Below are 19,870 nucleotides of genomic sequence, written 5' to 3'. Positions count from 1 at the left end.
GGTGAAGGGAGTGAATGTTTAGGGTGGTGGATGGGGTGCCAATCAAGCGGGCTGCTTTATCTTGGAAGGTGTTGAGCTTCTTGAGTGTTGTTGGAGCTGCACTCATCCAGGCAAGTGGAGAGTTTTCCATCACACTCCTGACTTAGAGTCACAGAGTCATAGAGTTAAACAGCACGGAGAGAGGCTCTTCGGCCCATCTTGTCCGCGCTGGCCATCAGCCCTGTCTACTCTAATCCCATATTCCAGCATTTGGTCCGTAGCCTTGTATGCTATGGCATTTCAAGTGCTCATCCAAATGCTTCTTGAATGTTGTGAGAGTTCCTGCCTCCACAACCCTTTCAGGCAGTGAGTTCCAGACTCCAACCACCCTCTGGGTGAAAAAGTTCTTTCTCAAATCCCCTCTAAACCTCCCGCCTTTTACCTTGAATCTATGTCCCCTTGTTATAGAACCCTCAACGAAGGGAAAAAGCTCCTTAGTATCCATCCTATCTGTGCCCCTCATAATTTTGTACACCTCAATCATGTCCCCCCTCAGCCTCCTCTGCTCCAAGGAAAACAAACCCAATCTTCCCAGTCTCTCTTCATAGCTGAAGCGCTCCAGCCCTGGTAACATCCTGGTGAATCTCCTCTGCACCCTCTCCAAAGCGATCACATCCTTCCTGTAGTGTGGCGACCAGAACTGCACACAGTACTCCAGCTGTGGCCTTACCAGTGTTTTATACAGCTCCATCATAACCTCCTTGCTCTTATATTCTATGCCTCGGCTAATAAAGGCAAGTATCCCATATGCCTTCTTTACCACCTTATCTACCTGTTCCGCCGCCTTCAGGGATCTGTGAACTTGCACACCAAGATCCCTCTGACCCTCTGTCTTGCCTAGGGTCCTCCCATTCATTGTGTATTCCCTTGGCTTGTTAGTCCCTCCAAAGAGCATCACCTCGCACTTTTCCGGGTTAAATTCCATTTGCCACTGTTCCGCCCATCTGACCAACCCATCTATATCGTCCTGCAGACTGAGGCTCTCCTCCTCGCTATTTACCACCCTACCAATTTTTGTATCATCAGCGAACTTACTGATCATACCTTTCACATTCATATCCAAATCATTATTGTACACCACAAACAGCAAGGGACCCAGCACCGATCCCTGGTGTACCCCACTGGCTTCCAGTCACAAAAACAACCTTCGACCATCACCCTCTGCCTTCTGCCACTAAGCCAGTTTTGTATCCAAAGTGCCAAGGCACCCTGGATTCCATGGGCTCGTACCTTCTTGACCAGTCTCCTGTGGGGGACTTTATCGAAGGCCTTACTGAAATCCATGTATACCACATCCACTGCGTTACCCTCATCCACAAGCCGAGTCACCCCCTCAAAAAATTCAATCAAATTAGTCAGACATGATCTTCCCTTGACAAAGCCATGTTGACTATCCCTCATTAATCCTTGCTTCTCCAAGTGGAGACTAATTTTGTCCTTCAGAATTTTTTCCAATAATTTTCCTACCACTGATGTTAGGCTCACTGGCCTGTAGTTCCCCGGTTTTTCCCTACTCCCCTTCTTGAATAATGGTATTACATTAGCGGTTCTCCAGTCCTCTGGCACATCCCCTGTGGCCAGAGAGGTTCTGAATATATGTGTCAGAGCCCCCGCAATCTCCTCCTTTGCCTCACACAGTAGCCTGGGATACATTTCGTCCGGGCCTGGGGATTGCCATTTTTGTCCCTAATGGGCCCTATTTTTTCCCTAGTCATCCTCTTACCCTTAATATACTTATAAAACATCTCATGATTTTCCTTTATTTTGCTCGCCAGTGTTATTTCATGGCCCCTCCTTGATCTCCTAATTGTGCCTTGTAGATAGTGGAAAGGCTTTGGGGAGTCAGGAGGTGAGTCACTCGCCGCAGAATACCCAGCCTCTGACCTGCTCTCGTAGCCACAGTATTTATATGGCTGGTCCAGTTAAGTTTCTGGTCAATGGTGACCCCCAGGATGTTGATGGTGTGGGATTCGGCGATGGTAATGCCGTTGAATGTCAAGGGGAGGTGGTTAGACTCTCTCTTGTTCGAGATGGTCATTGCCTGGAACTTATCTGGCGCGAATGTTACTTGCCACTTATCAGCCCAAGCCTGGATGTTGTCCAGGTCTTGCTGCATGCAGGCTCGGACTGCTTCATTATCTGAGGGGTTGCGAATGGAACTGAACACTGTGCAGTCATCAGCGAACATCCCCATTTCTGACCTTATGATGGAGGGAAGGTCATTGATGAAGCAGCTGAAGATGGTTGGGCCTAGGACACTGCCCTGAGGAACTCCTGCAGCAATGCCCTGGGGCTGAGATGATTGGCCTCCAACAACCACTACCATCTTCCTTTGTGCCAGGTATGACTCCAGCCACTGTAGAGTTTTCCCCCTGATTCCCATTGACTTCAATTTTACTAGGGGTCCTTGGTGCCACACTCGATCAAATGCTGCCTTGATGTCAAGGACAGTCACTCTCACCTCACCTCTGGAATTCAGCTCTTTTGTCCATGTTTGGACCAAGGCTGTAATGAGGTCTGGAGCCGAGTGGTCCTGGCGGAACCGAAACTGAGCATCGGTGAGCAGGTTATTGGTGAGTAAGTGCCGCTTGATAGCACTGTCGACGACACCTTCCATCACTTTGCTGATGATTGAGAGTAGACTGATGGGGCGGTAATTGGCCGGATTGGATTTGTCCTGCTTTTTGTGGACAGGACATACCTGGGCAATTTTCCACATTGTCGGGTGGATGCCAGTGTTGTAGCTGTAATGGAACCGCTTGGCTGGAGGCGCAGCTAGTTCTGGAGCACAAGCCTTCAGCACTGCAGCTGGGATGTTGTCAGGGCCCATAGCCTTTGCTGTATCCAGTGCACTCAGCCGTTTCTTGATATCACGTGGAGTGAATCGAATTGGCTGAAGACTGGCTTCCGTGATGGTGGGGATATCGGGAGGAGGCTGAGATGGATTATCCACTCGGCACTTCTGGCTGAAGATGGTTGCAAACGCTTCAGCCTTGTCTTTTGCACTCACGTGCTGGACTCCGCCATCATTGAGAATGGGGATGTTTGCAGAGCCTCCTCCTCCCGTTAGTTGTTTAATTGTCCACCACTATTCACGACTGGATGTGGCAGGACTGCAGAGCTTTGATCTGATCCGTTGGTTGTGGAATCACTTAGCTCTGTCTATGGCATGTTGCTTCCGCTGTTTAGCATGCATGTAGCCCTGAGTTGTAGCTTCACCAGGTTGGCACCTCATTTTTAGGTACGCCTGGTGCTGCTCCTGGCATGCTCTTCTACACTCCTCATTGAACCAGGGTTGATCCCCTGGCTTGTTGGTAATGGTAGAGTGAGGAATATGCTGGGCCATGAGGTTACGGATTGTGCTGGAATACAATTCTGCTGCTGCTGATGGCCCACAGCGCCTCATGGATGCCCAGTTTTGAGCTGCTGGATCCGTTCTGAATCTATCCCATTTAGCACGGTGGTAGTGCCACACAACACGTTGGATGGTGTCCTCAGTGTGAAGACGGGATTTCATCTCCACGAGGACTGTGCGGTGGTCACTCCTACCAATACTGTCATGGACAGATGCATTTGCGACAGGTAGATTGGTGAGGACGAGGTCAAGTAAGTTTTTCCCTCGTGTTGGTTCGCTCACCACCTGCCGCAGGCCCAGTCTAGCAGCTATGTCCTTCAGGACTCGGCCAGCTCGGTCAGGAGTGGTGCTACCGAGCCACTCTTGGTGATGGACATTGAAGTCCCCCACCCAGAGTACATTTTGTGCCCTTGCTACCCTCAGTGCTTCCTCCAAGTGGTGTTCAACATGGAGGAGGACTGATTCATCAGCTGAGGGAGGACGGTAGGTGGTAATCAGCAGGAGGTTTCCTTGCCCATGTTTGACCTGATGCCATGAGATCCTACGTAACAGGCTCAAGGGGCTGAATGGCCTCGTCCTTTTCCAGTGTAATATGCTTGAGGGGCTGAATGGCCTTCAGTTCCTGTTTAACGGACTCGAGGGGCTGAATGGCCTCCTCCTGTTCCTGTGTAACAGGTTTGAGGGGCTGATTGCCCTCATCCTGCTCCTGTATTACAGGCTCCAGGGGCTGAATGGCCTCCTCCTGTTCCTGTGCAACAGGCCCCATGGGCTGAATATACTCTACCTGTTCCTATGTGACAGGCATATGCGGCTGAATGGCCTCCTCCAGTTCTTATGTAACAGGCTTGAGGTGCTGAATGGCCTCCTCCTGTTCCAATGTAAAAGGTTTCATGGGCTGATTGGCCGACTCTTCCTGCGTAACCGCCTTGAGGGGCTGAATGGCCTCCTCCTGTTTCTACTTAACAGCCTCGAGAGGCTGAATGGGCCTCGTCCGTTTCCAGTGTAATAGGCTCGACGGGCTGAATGGCCTTCAGTTCCTGTATAACAGGCTTGACGGGCTGTATGGCCTCCTCCTGTTCCGATCTTACAGGCTTGAAGGGCTGATTGGCCTCCTCCTGTTCCTTTGTAACAGACTTGAGGGGCTGATCGGCCTCCTCCTCTTCCTGTGAAACAGGCCTTCGGGGCTGAATAGCCTCCTCCTGTACCTACGTGACAGACTCGAGGGGCTGAATGACCTCCTCCTGTTCCTATGTAACAGGCCCTAAGGTCTGAATGACCTCCACCAATTCCTGTGTAACAGGCTCGTGGGGTTGAATGGCCTCCTCCTGTTCCTACAAAACAGGCACGAGGGGCTGAATGGCCTCCTCCTGATCCTACATAACAGGTTCGAGGCGCTGAATGGCTTCGTCCTGCTCCTGTGTAACATGCCCTAGGGACTGAATGGTCTCCTCCTGTTCCTAAGTATTAGCGATTTATTAACCTTCGTTGCACTGCCTCCAAGGCAAGTACACCCTCCCTTCGATAAGGGGACCAAAACTGTGCACAGTACTCCAGGTGAGTTCTCACCAAAGCCCTGGACAATTGCAGAAATACTTCTTTAGTTTTGTATTCCAACCGTCTTGCAATAAAGGCTAACATTGCATTTGCCTTCCGAATTGCTTGCTTTGCTTGCATGCCAACTTTCTGTATTTCATGTACGAGCTTCAGTCTGTATCGAACCCGTGCTGTCGCTGCCCTGGGTGTGTTTGACAGGACAGTGTGGAGGGAGCTTTACTCTGTATCTTACCCGTGCTGTAACTGCCCTGGGAGTGTTTGACAGGACAGTGTCGAGGGAGCTTTACTCTGCATCTAACCCATGTTGTAGGAATAGTTTATCGTGCCCTTAACAGTTGTTATAGTGTTGGATGGAGTATAAATCAGGAAATTAGAGGAGCATGCAATAAGGGTAATGCAATAATCGTGGGGGGACTTTAATCTTCATATAGACTGGGCAAACCAAATTGGCAAAATTAGTTTGGAGGACGAGTTCATGGAATACATTCGAGACAGTTTTCTCGAACAATTTGTCGAGGAACCGACAAGAGAACTGGTTATTTTAGATCTAATATCGTGTAATGATAGTGTTTACTGGTTAATTGAAATGATCAGTCGTCGAACATATTCAAGGCTGAGATTGATAGATTTTTGGCCACTGAGGGAATCAAGGGATATGGGGATCGGGCGGGAAAGTGGAGCGGAGGTAGAAGTTCAGCCCTGATCTTATTGAATGGGGAACAGGCTCGAGGGACCGTGTGGCCTACTCCTGCCCCTATTACTTATGTTCTTATGCACCTGCCCAGGAAGTGCTTGATGGGACAATGTAGAGGGAACTATAGTCTGCATCGAACACATGCTGTATCTGCCCTGGGTGTGTTTGATGGGACAGCGTAGAGGGAGCTTTAGTCTGTATCTAACCCGTGCTGTATCTGCCCTTGGAGTGTTTGACGGGACAGTTGTATTGGGAGCTTTTCTCTGTATCTCACCCATGTTGCACCTGCGCTGGGAGTGTTTGATGAGACAGTACAGAGGGAACTTTATTCTGTACCTCGCACGCACTGTACCTGCCCTGGGAGTGTTTGGTGGGACAGTGCAAAGGGAGCTTTATTCTGTATCTCACACGTACTGTACCTGCCTTGATGGGATGGTGTGGAGAGAGATTTACTCTGCATCATACCCGTGCTGTGGGATTAGTTTATAATGCTCCTAACAGTCGTTGTTGGATTTGACAGAGTATAAATCAGGAAATTCGAGGGGAATGTAACAAAGGCAATGCAGTAATCGTGAGGGAATGTAATCTTCATATAGAATGGGCAAACCAAATTGTCAAAAGTAGTTTGGAGGGCGATTTCATGGAATACTTTCGAGACAGTTCTTCAGAACAATATGTCGAGGAACCGACTAGGGAACAGGTTATTTTAGATCTAATATTGTGTAATGTAAGTGTTAATTAGTAATCTCAGAGTTAAGGATCCTCTGGGACACAGTGATCATAATATGATAGGATTTCATATTGAGTTTAAGAGTGATGTAGTTATATCCGAAACGAGGGGAAAGTTGTCAAAGGTAGATTGGGAAATTAGATTAAAAGATATGACAGTAGATAATCAGTGGCCAACATTTCAAGAAATAATTCATAATTCCCAATGAATATACATTCCCTTGAGGAATAACAACTAGATGGGAAAAAATATTCAACCTTGGCTAACTAGAGAAGTTCAGTTTAAAGAAGAGACATACAATGTTGCCAAAAAGAGTAGTTAGCCTGAGGATTGGGACAGTTTTAGAAATCAGCAAAGGATGACCAAGAAATTGATAAAAGGGGGAAAATTGAATATGCAAGTAAACTTGCAAGAAATATAAAAACAGATTGTAAGAGCTTCTATAAGTATGGAAAAAGGAAAAGATTAGCGAAGGTGGTCATAGAAAAGGACAGGGAGGGGCCGGAAATAAAGTTTCTAAATTGGGGGAAGGCCGATTTAAATAGGATAAGGCAGGATCTGGCCAAAATGGACTGGGATCAGCTGCTTGTAGGAAAATCCGCATCGGAGCAATGGGAGTCTTTCAGAAGGGAGATTGAGACCATACAATGGCAACATGTTTCCGTAAAGGTCAAGGGTGGTTCCAAGAACTCCAGGGAACCTTGGATGTCAGGGGATATACGAGAATGGATTCGGAAAAAAAGGAGGGATTTTGGCAGATACAAAAGGCTAAAGACGGAGGAAGCCCTAGAGGAGTACAAAAAGTGCAGGGGGATACTTAAAAAAAAAATTAGGAGATCAAGGAGGGGACATTAAATAACACTGGCGAGCAAAATAAAGGAAAATCCAAAGATGTTTTATAAGTATATTAAGGGTAAGAGGATGACAAGGGAAAAAATAGGGCCCATTAGGGACAAAAATGACAATCTGTGTGTGGAGCCGGCAGATGTAGGAGGGGTTCTAAATGAATTTTTTGCATCTGTTTTCACTATGGAGAAGGACGATGTAGACATAGAAATACGGCAGGGGGACTGTGATATACTCGAACATATTAACATCGAGCGGGAGGAGGTATTGGCGGTTTTAGCAGGCCTAAAAATGGATAAATCCCCAGGCCTGGACGAAATGTATCCCAGGCTACTGTGTGAGGCAATGGAGGAGATTGAGGGGGCTCTAACACATATATTCAGAACCTCTCTGGCCACAGGGGATGTGCCAGAGGACTGGAGAACCGCTAATGTAATACCATTATTCAAGAAGGGGAGTAGGGTAAAACCGGGGAACTACAGGCCAGTGAGCCTAACATCAGTGGTAGGAAAATTATTGGAAAAAATTCTGAAGGACAAAATTAGTCTCCACTTGGAGAAGCAAGGATTAATGAGGGATAGTCAACATGGCTTTGTCAAGGGAAGATCATGTCTGACTAATTTGATTGAATTTTTTGAGGGGGTGACTAGGTGTGTGGATGAGGGTAACGCAGTGGATGTGGTATACTTGGATTTCAGTAAGGCCTTCGATAAAGTCCCCCACAGGAGACTGGTCAAGAAGGTACGAGCCCATGGAATCCAGGGTGCCTTGGCACTTTGGATACAAAACTGGCTTAGTGGCAGAAGGCAGAGGGTGATGGTCGAAGGTTGTTTTTGTGACTGGAAGCCTGTGGCCAGTGGGGTACCACAGGGATCGGTGCTGGGTCCCTTGCTGTTTGTGGTCTACATTAACGACTTGTATATGAATGTAAAAGGTATGATCAGTAAGTTCGCTGATGATGCAAAAATTGGTAGGGTGGTAAATAGCGAGGAGGATAGCCTCAGTCTGCAGGACGATATAGATGGGTTGGTCAGATGGGCGGAACAGTGGCAAATGGAATTTAACCCGGAAAAGTGCGAGGTGATGCACTTTGGAGGGACTAACAAGGCAAGGGAATACACAATGAATGGGAGGACCCGAGGCAAGACAGAGGGTCAGCGGGATCTTGGTGTGCAAGTTCACAGATCCCTGAAGGCGGCGGAACAGGTAGATAAGGTGGTAAAGAAGGCATATGGGATACTTGCCTTTATTAGCCGAGGCATAGAATATAAGAGCAAGGAGGTTATGATGGAGCTGTATAAAACACTGGTTAGGCCACAGCTGGAGTACTGTGTGCAGTTCTGGTCGCCACACTACAGGAAGGATGTGATCGCTTTGGAGAGGGTGCAGAGGAGAATCACCAGGATGTTACCAGGGCTGGAGCGCTTCAGCTATGATGAGAGACTGGGAAGATTGGGTTTGTTTTCCTTGGAGCAGAGGAGGCTGAGGGGGGACATGATTGAGGTGTACAAAATTATAAGGGGCACAGATTGGATGGATACTAAGGAGCTTTTTCCCTTCGTTGGGGGTTCTATAACAAGGGGGCATAGATTCAAGGTAAAAGGCGGGAGGTTTAGAGGGGATTTGAGAAAGAACTTTTTCACCCAGAGGGTGGTTGGAGTCTGGAACTCACTGCCTGAAAGGGTTGTGGAGGCAGGAACCCTCACAACATTCAAGAAGCATTTGGATGAGCACTTGAAATGCCATAGCATACAAGGCTACGGACCAAATGCTGGAATATGGGATTAGATTAGACAGGGCTTGATGGCCGGCGCAGACACGATGGGCCGAAGGGCCTCTATCCGTGCTCTATGACTCTATGACTCCAAGCAAAACGTTGGTCCCTGAGAGGCTGAGACGGGAGAAATTATAATGGGGAATAATTTCAAAATTTGCAGATCACACAAAGCTTGCAAGTATCGTAAACAGTGAGGAGGATAGTAATAGACTTCAAGAGGACATAGACAGGCTGGTGAAATGGGCGGACACATGGAACATGAAATTTAACGCAGAGAAGTAATACATCTTGGCAGGAAGAATGAGGAGAGGCAATGTAAACTAAATGGTACAATTCTAAAGGGGGTGCAGGAACAGATAGACCTGGGGGTGTATGTACACAAATCTTTGAAGGTTGCAGGACTGGTTGAGAAACCGGTTTAAAATTATAGAGGCCTCGAGTATAAAAACAAGCAGGTTGTTTACATAGGAACAGGAGGAGGCCGTTCAGCCTCTCGAAGCTGTTACGCAGTAACAGCAGGAGACCATTCAGCCCCTCAAGCCCATTACACAGTAACAGGAGTAGCCACTCAGCCCCTCAAATCTGTTACACAGGATCAGGAGGAGGCCGTTCAACCCCTCGAGCCTGTTACACAGGAACAGGAGGAGGCCATTCATTCCATCGAGCCTGTTACACAGGAACAGGAGGAGGCGATTCAGCCCCTCGAGTCTGTTACAGAGGAGTAGGAGGAGGCCATTCAGCCCCTCGTGCCGCTTACACAGAGCAGGAAGAGGCCTTTCATCCCCTCGAGCCTGTTATACAGGAAGAGGAGAAGGCCATTCAGCGACTGTAATATGTTTTGTAGAAACAGGAGGAGGCCATTAAGACCATCGGGCCTGTAACACAGGAACAGAAAAAGGCCATTCAGTGCGTCGAGCCTGTCACACTGTAACAGCAGGGGACCATTCAGTCTCTTCAAACTTTAACTCAAGAACAGAAGCTCACCATTCATCCCCAGGAGTCTGTGACATAGGAACAGGAGGAGGCCATTCATCCCCTGGAGTCTGTTACACAGGAACAGGAGGAGGCCATTCTGCCCCTGGAGTCTGTGACATAGGAACAGGAGGAGGCCATTCATCCCCTGGAGTCTGTTACACAGGAACAGGAGGAGGCCATTTATCCCCTGGAGTCTGTTACACAGGAACAGGAGGAGGCCATTCAGTCCCTGGAGTCTGTGACACAGGAACAGGAGGAGGCCATTCATCCCTTGGAGTCTGTTACACAGGAACAGGAGGAGGCCATTCATCCCCTGGAGTCTGTTACACAGGAACAGGAGGAGGCCATTCAGCCCCTGGAGTCTGTTACATAGGAACAGGAGGAGGCCATTCAGCCCCTGGAGTCTGTTACACAGGAACAGGAGGAGGCCATTCAGCCCCTGGAGTCTGTTATATAGAAACAGGAGGAGGCCATTCAGCCCCCGGAGTCTGTTACACAGGAACAGGAGCAGGCCATTCAGCCCCTGGAGTCTGTGACATAGGAACAGGAGGAGGCCATTCAGGCCCTGGAGTCTGTTACACAGGAACAGGAGCAGGCCATTCAGGCCCTGGAGTCTGTTACACAGGAACAGGAGGAGGCCATTCAGCCCCTGGAGTCTGTTACACAGGAACAGGAGCAGGCCATTCAGGCCCTGGAGTCTGTTACACAGGAACAGGAGGAGGCCATTCAGCCTCTGGAGTCTGTTACACAGGAACAGGAGGAGGCCATTCAGCCCCTGGAGTCTGTTACATAGGAACAGGAGGAGGTCATTCAGCCCCTGGAGTCTGTTACACAGGAACAGGAGGAGGCCATTCAGCCCCTGGAGTCTGTGACATAGGAACAAGAGGAGGCCATTCAGCCCATGGAGTCTGTTACACAGGAACAGGAGGAGGCCAGTCAGCCCCACGTGCCAGTTACATAGTAACAGTTGGAGGCAATTCCTCCCCTCGAACCTGTTGCACAGAACCAGGAGGAGGCCATTCTGCCCCTGGAGCCTGTTACGTTGGAACAGGAGGAGGCAATTCAGCCCCTCGAGGAAATGATTTTAAATAAGACGAGGTCATTCAACCCCTCGAGCGTGTTACACATCAGAAGCAGACTTCAGGAGGACATAGACAGATTGTTGAAATGGGCACACACAAGGCAGATGCAATTTTACACGGATAAGTGTGAAGTGATGCACTTTGGGTGGAACAACATGGAGAGACAGGATAATCTAAATGGTATTTTGAGGGAGGAGGAAGAACAGAGGGACCTGGGGGCGCATATTCACAAATCTTTGAAGGTGACAGGGCAAGTTGGTAATGCGGTGAAGAAAGCGCCTGGGATAATTGGTTTAATAAATAGGGACATTGAATACAAAAACAAGGAAGCCAAGCTAAACCTTTACAAATCACTGGTTAGGCCCCAGCTGGAGTATTGTTTTCAATTCTGGGTATCACACGTTAGGAAAGATGTCAAGGCCTTGAAAAGGGTGCACAGGAGATTTACCAGAATTATACCAGGGGTGAGGGACTTCAGTTGTGTGGAGAGATTGGAGAAGCTGGGATTGTTCTCTTTAGACCAGAGAAGGTTACGGGGAGATCGAATAGACGTGTTCAAAATTACGAGGGGTGTTGACAGAGCAAATAGGGAGAAACTGTTTCCTTTGGCAACTTGGTCAGTGACCAGAGAGCATAGATTTAAAATAATTTCAAACGAACTCGAGGGGAAATGAGGAGAAATCCTTTCACAGAGATATTTTTGAAGATCTGGAACGCACTTGCTTAAAGGAACTTGCAAAAGGTAATTGGACATGTACTTGAAGAGGATTAGTTTTCAGGGTGATGGGGATAAAAGTGTCAGTAATAGTGTTATTAATAAACACTGTACATTATTATTAGTATCAGCAATAGTGTTCTTAATAAACATTGGGGATTTACATTGATTCCTGTTATTTCGCTGTCTCTGATCCCCAGCAAATGGGATATCGGTCTGAGAGATTCTTGCACCAAGGATCTCTCCTCCGCTCTCAGTACAAAGCGGTCACTGACGGATCTGAACCTGGGTATTAATGAACTGGGAGATTCAGGAGTGAAACTGTTGTTTGCGGCTCTGAAGAACCCAGACTGTAAAATACAGAAACTGCAGTAAGTATCAGACTGTTTGAGATTGTGTTTGTAATAACTGGATGACTAACACTGTACATTATAATTAATATCAGTAATAGTGTTATTAATAAACAGTGTATATTGTTATTAGCATCAGTAATAGTGTTATTAAAGAGTGTACATTATTATTAGTATCAGTAAGAGTGTTATTAATAAGCATTGCATATTATTATTAGTATCAGTAATGGTGTTATTAATAAATTCTGTTCATTATTATCAGTATCAGTAATAGTGCTACTAATAAACTACGTTATTGATAGTATCCATAACAGTGTTATTAATAAATAATCGACATTATTATTAGTATCAGTTATAGTGTTATTAATAAACACCGTACATTAATATTAATATCAGTCATAGTGTTATTAATAAACAGTTTATATAATTATTAGTATCAGTAATAGTGTTATGAAACAGTGTACATTATTATTAGTATCAGAAATAGTGTTATTAATGACCTCTGTACATACATATCAGTATCACTAATAGTGCTACTAATAATCGACATTATTAATATGATCAATAATAGTGTTATTAATATACATTATAATTGATATCAGTAATAGTGTTCTCAATGAACACTGTACATTATTATTAGTATCAATAAGTGTTATTAAAAAACAGTGTACATTATTAGTATCAGTAACAGTTTTATTATTAAACACTGTACATTATTATTAGTATCAGTAAGATTGTTATAAATAAACACTGTACATTATTATTAGTATCAGTAATCGTGTTATTAATAAACACTGTACATTATTAGTAGTATCAGTAATAGTGTTATTAATAAACACTGGGGATTTACCCTGATTCCTGTGATTTCTCTCTCTCTGATCCCCAGTCTGGATGATGTCGGTCTCACAGATTCTTGCACCGAAGATCTCGTCTCCGCTCTCAGCACAAACCGGTCACTGACGGGTCTGTCCCTGGGATCAAACTCCTTCACAGACCGATCTGTCCCCGCTCTCCGCTCCCTCATACTGACCCGCAAGAGTCTGGAGCGGATCGGGTGAGTGTTTGTGTTAATGTTTAATGTAATAAATAAAATATCACTGGGATTCAGGCCCTTTTATGGGTAATATTTGTCTGTAATTATTATTGAAATATTAACCCCAGTCTCCCTGTTATTTACACTGTTGTTCAATCTGTTTATTTCCTGTTTAATCTTTAATCTGTTTCAGGTTGAGGGAGAATCAGTTCAGTTCAAACGGAAGGAGACACCTGGAGTCACTGCGGGAATCCAGACCCGGACGAAGTGTGGAACATTTCAATTTATAACCATTCCCGGTCTCATTATATGAACATTTCAATTTATAACCATTCCTGGTCTCATTATATGAACATTTCAATTAATAACCATTCCTGGTCTCATTATATGAACATTTCAATTCATAACCATTCCTGGACTCATTACATGAACATTTCAATTTATAACCATTCCTGGTCTCATTATATGAACATCTCAATTTATAACCATTCCTGGTCTCATTATATGAACATTTCAATTTATAACCATTCCTGGTCTCATTATATGAACATTTCAATTTATAACCATTCCTGGTCTCATTTTATGAACATTTCAATTAATAACCATTGCCGGTCTCATTATATGAACATTTCAATTTATAACCATTCCTGGTCTCATTATATGAACATTTCAATTTATAACCATTCCTGGTCTCATTATATGAACATTTCAATTTATAACCATTCCTGGTCTCATTATATGAACATTTCAATTTATAACCATTCCCAGTCTCATGATATGAACATTTCAATTTATAACCATTCCTGGTCTCATTATATGAACATTTCAATTCATAACCATTCCCAGTCTCATTATATGAACATTTCAATTTATAATCATTCCTGGACTCATTATATGAACACTTCAATTTATAACCATTCCAAGTCTCATTATATGAACATTTCAATTTATAACCATTCCCGGTCTCATTGTATGAACATTTCAATTTATAACCATTCCTGGTCTCATTATATGAACATTTCAATTTATAACCATTCCTGGTCTCATTATATGAACATTTCAATTGATAACCATTCCTGGTCTCATTATATGAACATTTCAATTTATAACCATTCCTGGTCTCATTATGTGAACATTTTTGGCCGATTCCCTGTCCCTCCCCTTTAACCGGCCGCGCTCCAGGTTGAAATCCGAACGGCCCTTTAACGGTTTCCAGCTCGAGCTGAGCGAGCGTCGTCTCCCATTGTGACGTCAGAGGCCCAGCGACAGGGTCACGAGACTCAGTCACCCGGTCCCCCAGCGCTGATTCTGCCGGATATCCGGGGCTGGATGGTCCCCAATGGGGCATTGGGTCAATGTACAGACAGGAAGGGCCCAGGGTGGGGCTCAGTCTGGGCTGCAGTGGGACACTGGGTCAATGTACAGACAGGAAGGGCACAGGGTGGGGCTCAGTCTGGGCTGCAGTGGGACACTGGGTCAATGTACAGACAGGAAGGGCCCAGTGTGGGGCTCAGTCTGGGCTGCAGTGGGACACTGGGTCAATGTACAGACAGGAAGGGCCCAGGGTGGGGCTCAGTCTGGGCTGCAGTGGGGCACTGGGTCAATGTACAGACAGGAAGGGCCCAGGGTGGGGGCTCAGTCTGGGCTGCAGTGGGACACTGGGTCAATGTACAGACAGGAAGGGCCCAGTGTGGGGCTCAGTCTGGGCTGCAGTGGGACACTGGGTCAATGTACAGACAGGAAGGGCCCAGGGTGGGGCTCAGTCTGGGCTGCAGTGGGGCACTGGGTCAATGTACAGACAGGAAGGGCCCAGGGTGGGGCTCAGTCTGGGCTGCAGTGGGACACTGGGTCAATGTACAGACAGGAAGGGCCTAGGGTGGGGCTCAGTCTGGGCTGCAGTGAGACACTGGGTCAATGTACAGACAGGAAGGGCCCAGGGTGGGGCTCAGTCTGGGCTGCAGTGGGACACTGGGTCAATGTACAGACAGGAAGGACCTAGGGTGGGGCTCAGTCTGGGCTGCAGTGAGACACTGGGTCAATGTACAGACAGGAAGGGCCCAGGGTGGGGCTCAGTCTGGGCTGCAGTGGGACACTGGGTCAGTGTACAGACAGGAAGGGCCCAGGGTGGGGCTCAGTCTGGGCTGCAGTGGGACACTGGGTCAATGTACAGACAGGAAGGGCCCAGGGTGGGGCTCAGTCTGGGCTGCAGTGGGACACTGGGTCAGTGTACAGACAGGAAGGGCCCAGGGTGGGGCTCAGTCTGGGCTGCAGTGGGACACTGGGTCAATGCACAGACAGGAAGGGCCCAGGGTGGGGCTCAGTCTGGGCTGCAGTGGGACACTGGGTCAATGTACAGACAGGAAGGGCCCAGAGTGGGACTCAGTCTGGGCTGCAGTGGGACACTGGGTCAATGCACAGACAGGAAGGGTCCAGGGTGGGGTTCAGTCTGGGCTGCAGTGGGACACTGGATCAATGTACAGACAGGAAGGGCCCACGGTGGGGCTCAGTCTGGGCTGCAGTGGGACACTGGGTCAATGCACAGACAGGAAGGGTCCAGGGTGGGGCTCAGTCTGGGCTGCAGTGGGACACTGGGTCAATGTACAGACAGGAAGGGCCCAGAGTGGGACTCAGTCTGGGCTGCAGTGGGACACTGGGTCAATGTACAGACAGGAAGGGCCCAGGGTGGGGCTCAGTCTGGGCTGCAGTGGGACACTGGGTCAATGTACAGACAGGAAGGGCCCAGGGTGGGGCTCAGTCTGGGCTGCAGTGGGACACTGGGTCAATGCACAGACAGGAAGGGCCCAGGGTGGGGCTCAGTCTGGGCTGCAGTGGGACACTGGGTCAATGCACAGACAGGAAGGGCCCAGGGTGGGGCTCAGTCTGGGCTGCAGTGGGACACTGGGTCAATGTACAGACAGGAAGGGCCCAGAGTGGGACTCAGTCTGGGCTGCAGTGGGACACTGGGTCAATGCACAGACAGGAAGGGTCCAGGGTGGGGCTCAGTCTGGGCTGCAGTGGGACACTGGATCAATGTACAGACAGGAAGGGCCCACGGTGGGGCTCAGTCTGGGCTGCAGTGGGACACTGGGTCAATGCACAGACAGGAAGGGTCCAGGGTGGTGCTCAGTCTGGGCTGCAGTGGGACACTGGGTCAATGTACAGACAGGAAGGGCCCAGAGTGGGACTCAGTCTGGGCTGCAGTGGGACACTGGGTCAATGTACAGACAGGAAGGGCCCAGGGTGGGGCTCAGTCTGGGCTGCAGTGGGACACTGGGTCAATGTACAGACAGGAAGGGCCCAGGGTGGGGCTCATTCTGGGCTGCAGTGGGACACTGGGTCAATGCACAGACAGGAAGGGCCCAGGGTGGGGCTCAGTCTGGGCTGCAGTGGGACACTGGGTCAATGCACAGACAGGAAGGGCCCAGGGTGGGGCTCAGTCTGGGCTGCAGTGGGACACTGGGTCAATGTACAGACAGGAAGGGCCCAGGGTGGGGCTCAGTCTGGGCTGCAGTGGGACACTGGGTCAATGTACAGACAGGAAGGGCCCAGGGTGGGGCTCAGTCTGGGCTGCAGTGGGGCACTGGGTCAATGTACAGACAGGAAGGGCCCAGGGTGGGGCTCAGTCTGGGCTGCAGTGGGACACTGGGTCAATGTACAGACAGGAAGGGCCCAGAGTGGGGCTCAGTCTGGGCTGCAGTGGGACACTGGGTCAATGTAAAGACAGGAAGGGCCCAGGGTGGGGCTCAGTCTGGGCTGCAGTGGGACACTGGGTCAATGCACAGACAGGAAGGGTCCAGGGTGGGGCTCAGTCTGGGCTGCAGTGGGACACTGGGTCAATGTACAGACAGGAAGGGCCCAGGGTGGGGCTCAGTCTGGGCTGCAGTGGGACACTGGGTCAATGTACAGACAGGAAGGGCCCAGGGTGGGGCTCAGTCTGGGCTGCAGTGGGACACTGGGTCAATGTACAGACAGGAAGGGCCCAGGGTGGGGCTCAGTCTGGGCTGCAGTGGGACACTGGGTCAATGTACAGACAGGAAGGGCCCAGGGTGGGGCTCAGTCTGGGCTGCAGTGGGACACTGGGTCAATGTACAGACAGGAAGGGCCCAGGGTGGGGCTCAGTCTGGGCTGCAGTGGGACACTGGGTCAATGCACAGACAGGAAGGGCCCAGGGTGGGGCTCAGTCTGGGCTGCAGTGGGACACTGGGTCAATGCACAGACAGGAAGGGCCCAGGGTGGGGCTCAGTCTGGGCTGCAGTGGGACACTGGGTCAATGTACAGACAGGAAGGGCCCAGAGTGGGACTCAGTCTGGGCTGCAGTGGGACACTGGGTCAATGCACAGACAGGAAGGGTCCAGGGTGGGGCTCAGTCTGGGCTGCAGTGGGACACTGGATCAATGTACAGACAGGAAGGGCCCACGGTGGGGCTCAGTCTGGGCTGCAGTGGGACACTGGGTCAATGCACAGACAGGAAGGGTCCAGGGTGGTGCTCAGTCTGGGCTGCAGTGGGACACTGGGTCAATGTACAGACAGGAAGGGCCCAGAGTGGGACTCAGTCTGGGCTGCAGTGGGACACTGGGTCAATGTACAGACAGGAAGGGCCCAGGGTGGGGCTCAGTCTGGGCTGCAGTGGGACACTGGGTCAATGTACAGACAGGAAGGGCCCAGGGTGGGGCTCATTCTGGGCTGCAGTGGGACACTGGGTCAATGCACAGACAGGAAGGGCCCAGGGTGGGGCTCAGTCTGGGCTGCAGTGGGACACTGGGTCAATGCACAGACAGGAAGGTCCCTGGGTGGGGCTCAGTCTGGGCTGCAGTGGGACACTGGGTCAATGTACAGACAGGAAGGGCCCAGGGTGGGGCTCAGTCTGGGCTGCAGTGGGACACTGGGTCAATGTACAGACAGGAAGGGCCCAGGGTGGGGCTCAGTCTGGGCTGCAGTGGGGCACTGGGTCAATGTACAGACAGGAAGGGCCCAGGGTGGGGCTCAGTCTGGGCTGCAGTGGGACACTGGGTCAATGTACAGACAGGAAGGGCCCAGAGTGGGGCTCAGTCTGGGCTGCAGTGGGACACTGGGTCAATGTAAAGACAGGAAGGGCCCAGGGTGGGGCTCAGTCTGGGCTGCAGTGGGACACTGGGTCAATGCACAGACAGGAAGGGTCCAGGGTGGGGCTCAGTCTGGGCTGCAGTGGGACACTGGGTCAATGTACAGACAGGAAGGGCCCAGGGTGGGGCTCAGTCTGGGCTGCAGTGGGACACTGGGTCAATGTACAGACAGGAAGGGCCCAGGGTGGGGCTCAGTCTGGGCTGCAGTGGTTCACTGGGTCAATGTACAGACAGGAAGGGCCCAGGGTGGGGCTCAGTCTGGGCTGCAGTGGGACACTGGGTCAATGTACAGACAGGAAGGGCCCAGGGTGGGGCTAAGTCTGGGCTGCAGTGGGACACTGGGTCAATGTACAGACAGGAAGGGTCCAGGGTGGGGCTCAGTCTGGGCTGGAGTTGGGCACTGGGTCAATGTACAGACAGGAAGGGCCCAGGGTGGGGCTCAGTCTGGGCTGCAGTGGGACACTGTGTCAATGTACAGACAGGAAGGGCCCAGGGTGGGGCTCAGTCTGGGCTGCAGTGGGACACTGGTTCAATGTGCAGAGAGGAAGGGCCCAGGGTGGGGCTCAGTCTGGGCAGCAGTGGGACACTGGGTCAATGTACAGACAGGAAGGGCCCAGGGTGGGGCTCAGTCTGGGCTGCAGTGGGACACTGGGTCAATGTACAGACAGGAAGGGCCCAGGATGGGGCTCATTCTGGGCTGCAGTGGGACACTGGGTCAATGTACAGACAGGAAGGGCCCAGGGTGTGGCTCAGTCTGGGCTGCAGTGGGACACTCGGTCAATGTACAGACAGGAAGGGCCCAGGATGGGGCTCATTCTGGGCTGCAGTGGGACACTGGGTCAATGTACAGACAGGAAGGGCCCAGGGTGGGGCTCAGTCTGGGCTGCAGTGGGACACTCGGTCAATGTTGGATCAATGTTCATCGGAACACCAGGGGCTCCCCATGTCTTCTTGTGTTCGTGTTGCTGGATCTGTTCCGTCCACTAAAATGGGCAGAGGGGTCCATCTCATCGTTAAAAGCAACAGTCAATTGAAAATAAAATCAGTCAGATTAGAAAACGAGCTGCCAATTCACTATCGCCCGTTTTGCTCTCACGCGCTGGGTGATTTTTTTCTCTCCTCGATTCCTTAGGCTGGCGATCTTGTGGGGTAAATTGTCAGATATCTAAATACTGAATCCTAAATAAGTCTCACCAATCTGCAGTCGTGTCAGACACTGATCTGAACTATAATGTGATAATCAGTGATCCAGCTAATGCTGAATTACGGTGATACTCTCAGCTACTTTTACAATCGGTTATTCATTGTTTTAAGTATCTGCCTATTAATTATGTTTTTAAATTCTCAGATGGCCCTGTCTACAACTGTTTATATGCATTATTATTGGTATACTCAAAGTTTAAATAATGATAATTATGAATTCCAAGTCAATAAATCGCTGTTGTGCATGATTTTCCCTCTTCCTTCTTTGAAGATTTGGTCAGAAAGTGTTAATCCATTCACTCAGCAGTTTGTGGGGATCCGAATTAATGGTCGGTGAGGTGAACTCATCCAATCTGAGCTGGGAGATCGAAGACAGTTCAGCGAGCAATTTTTGGCATCATTCACTTCTCGACAT

The 19,870-nt window shown here is 49.4% G+C and overlaps 1 protein-coding gene across 1 annotated transcript in view; it reads left to right on the top strand.

Moving 5' to 3' along the window:
• LOC137316332 (probable G-protein coupled receptor 139) overlaps positions 1 to 13,440 on the top strand; it is a 64,119-nt gene extending 50,679 nt beyond the window's left edge. Inside the window, exons 5-6 of the mRNA XM_067980397.1 lie at positions 11,968 to 12,138; positions 13,344 to 13,440. Coding sequence (XP_067836498.1) covers positions 11,968 to 12,138; positions 13,344 to 13,440 — 268 coding nt within the window. The remainder of the gene's footprint in view (positions 1 to 11,967; positions 12,139 to 13,343) is intronic.
• Positions 13,441 to 19,870: the final 6,430 nt, after the last annotated feature.

This window comes from Heptranchias perlo, unplaced genomic scaffold, assembly GCF_035084215.1.
Source record: "Heptranchias perlo isolate sHepPer1 unplaced genomic scaffold, sHepPer1.hap1 HAP1_SCAFFOLD_59, whole genome shotgun sequence".
Taxonomy (NCBI): domain Eukaryota; kingdom Metazoa; phylum Chordata; class Chondrichthyes; order Hexanchiformes; family Hexanchidae; genus Heptranchias; species Heptranchias perlo.
The sequence above is the reverse complement of the archived record's forward strand: the minus strand, read 5'-3'. Positions and strand labels throughout refer to the sequence as shown.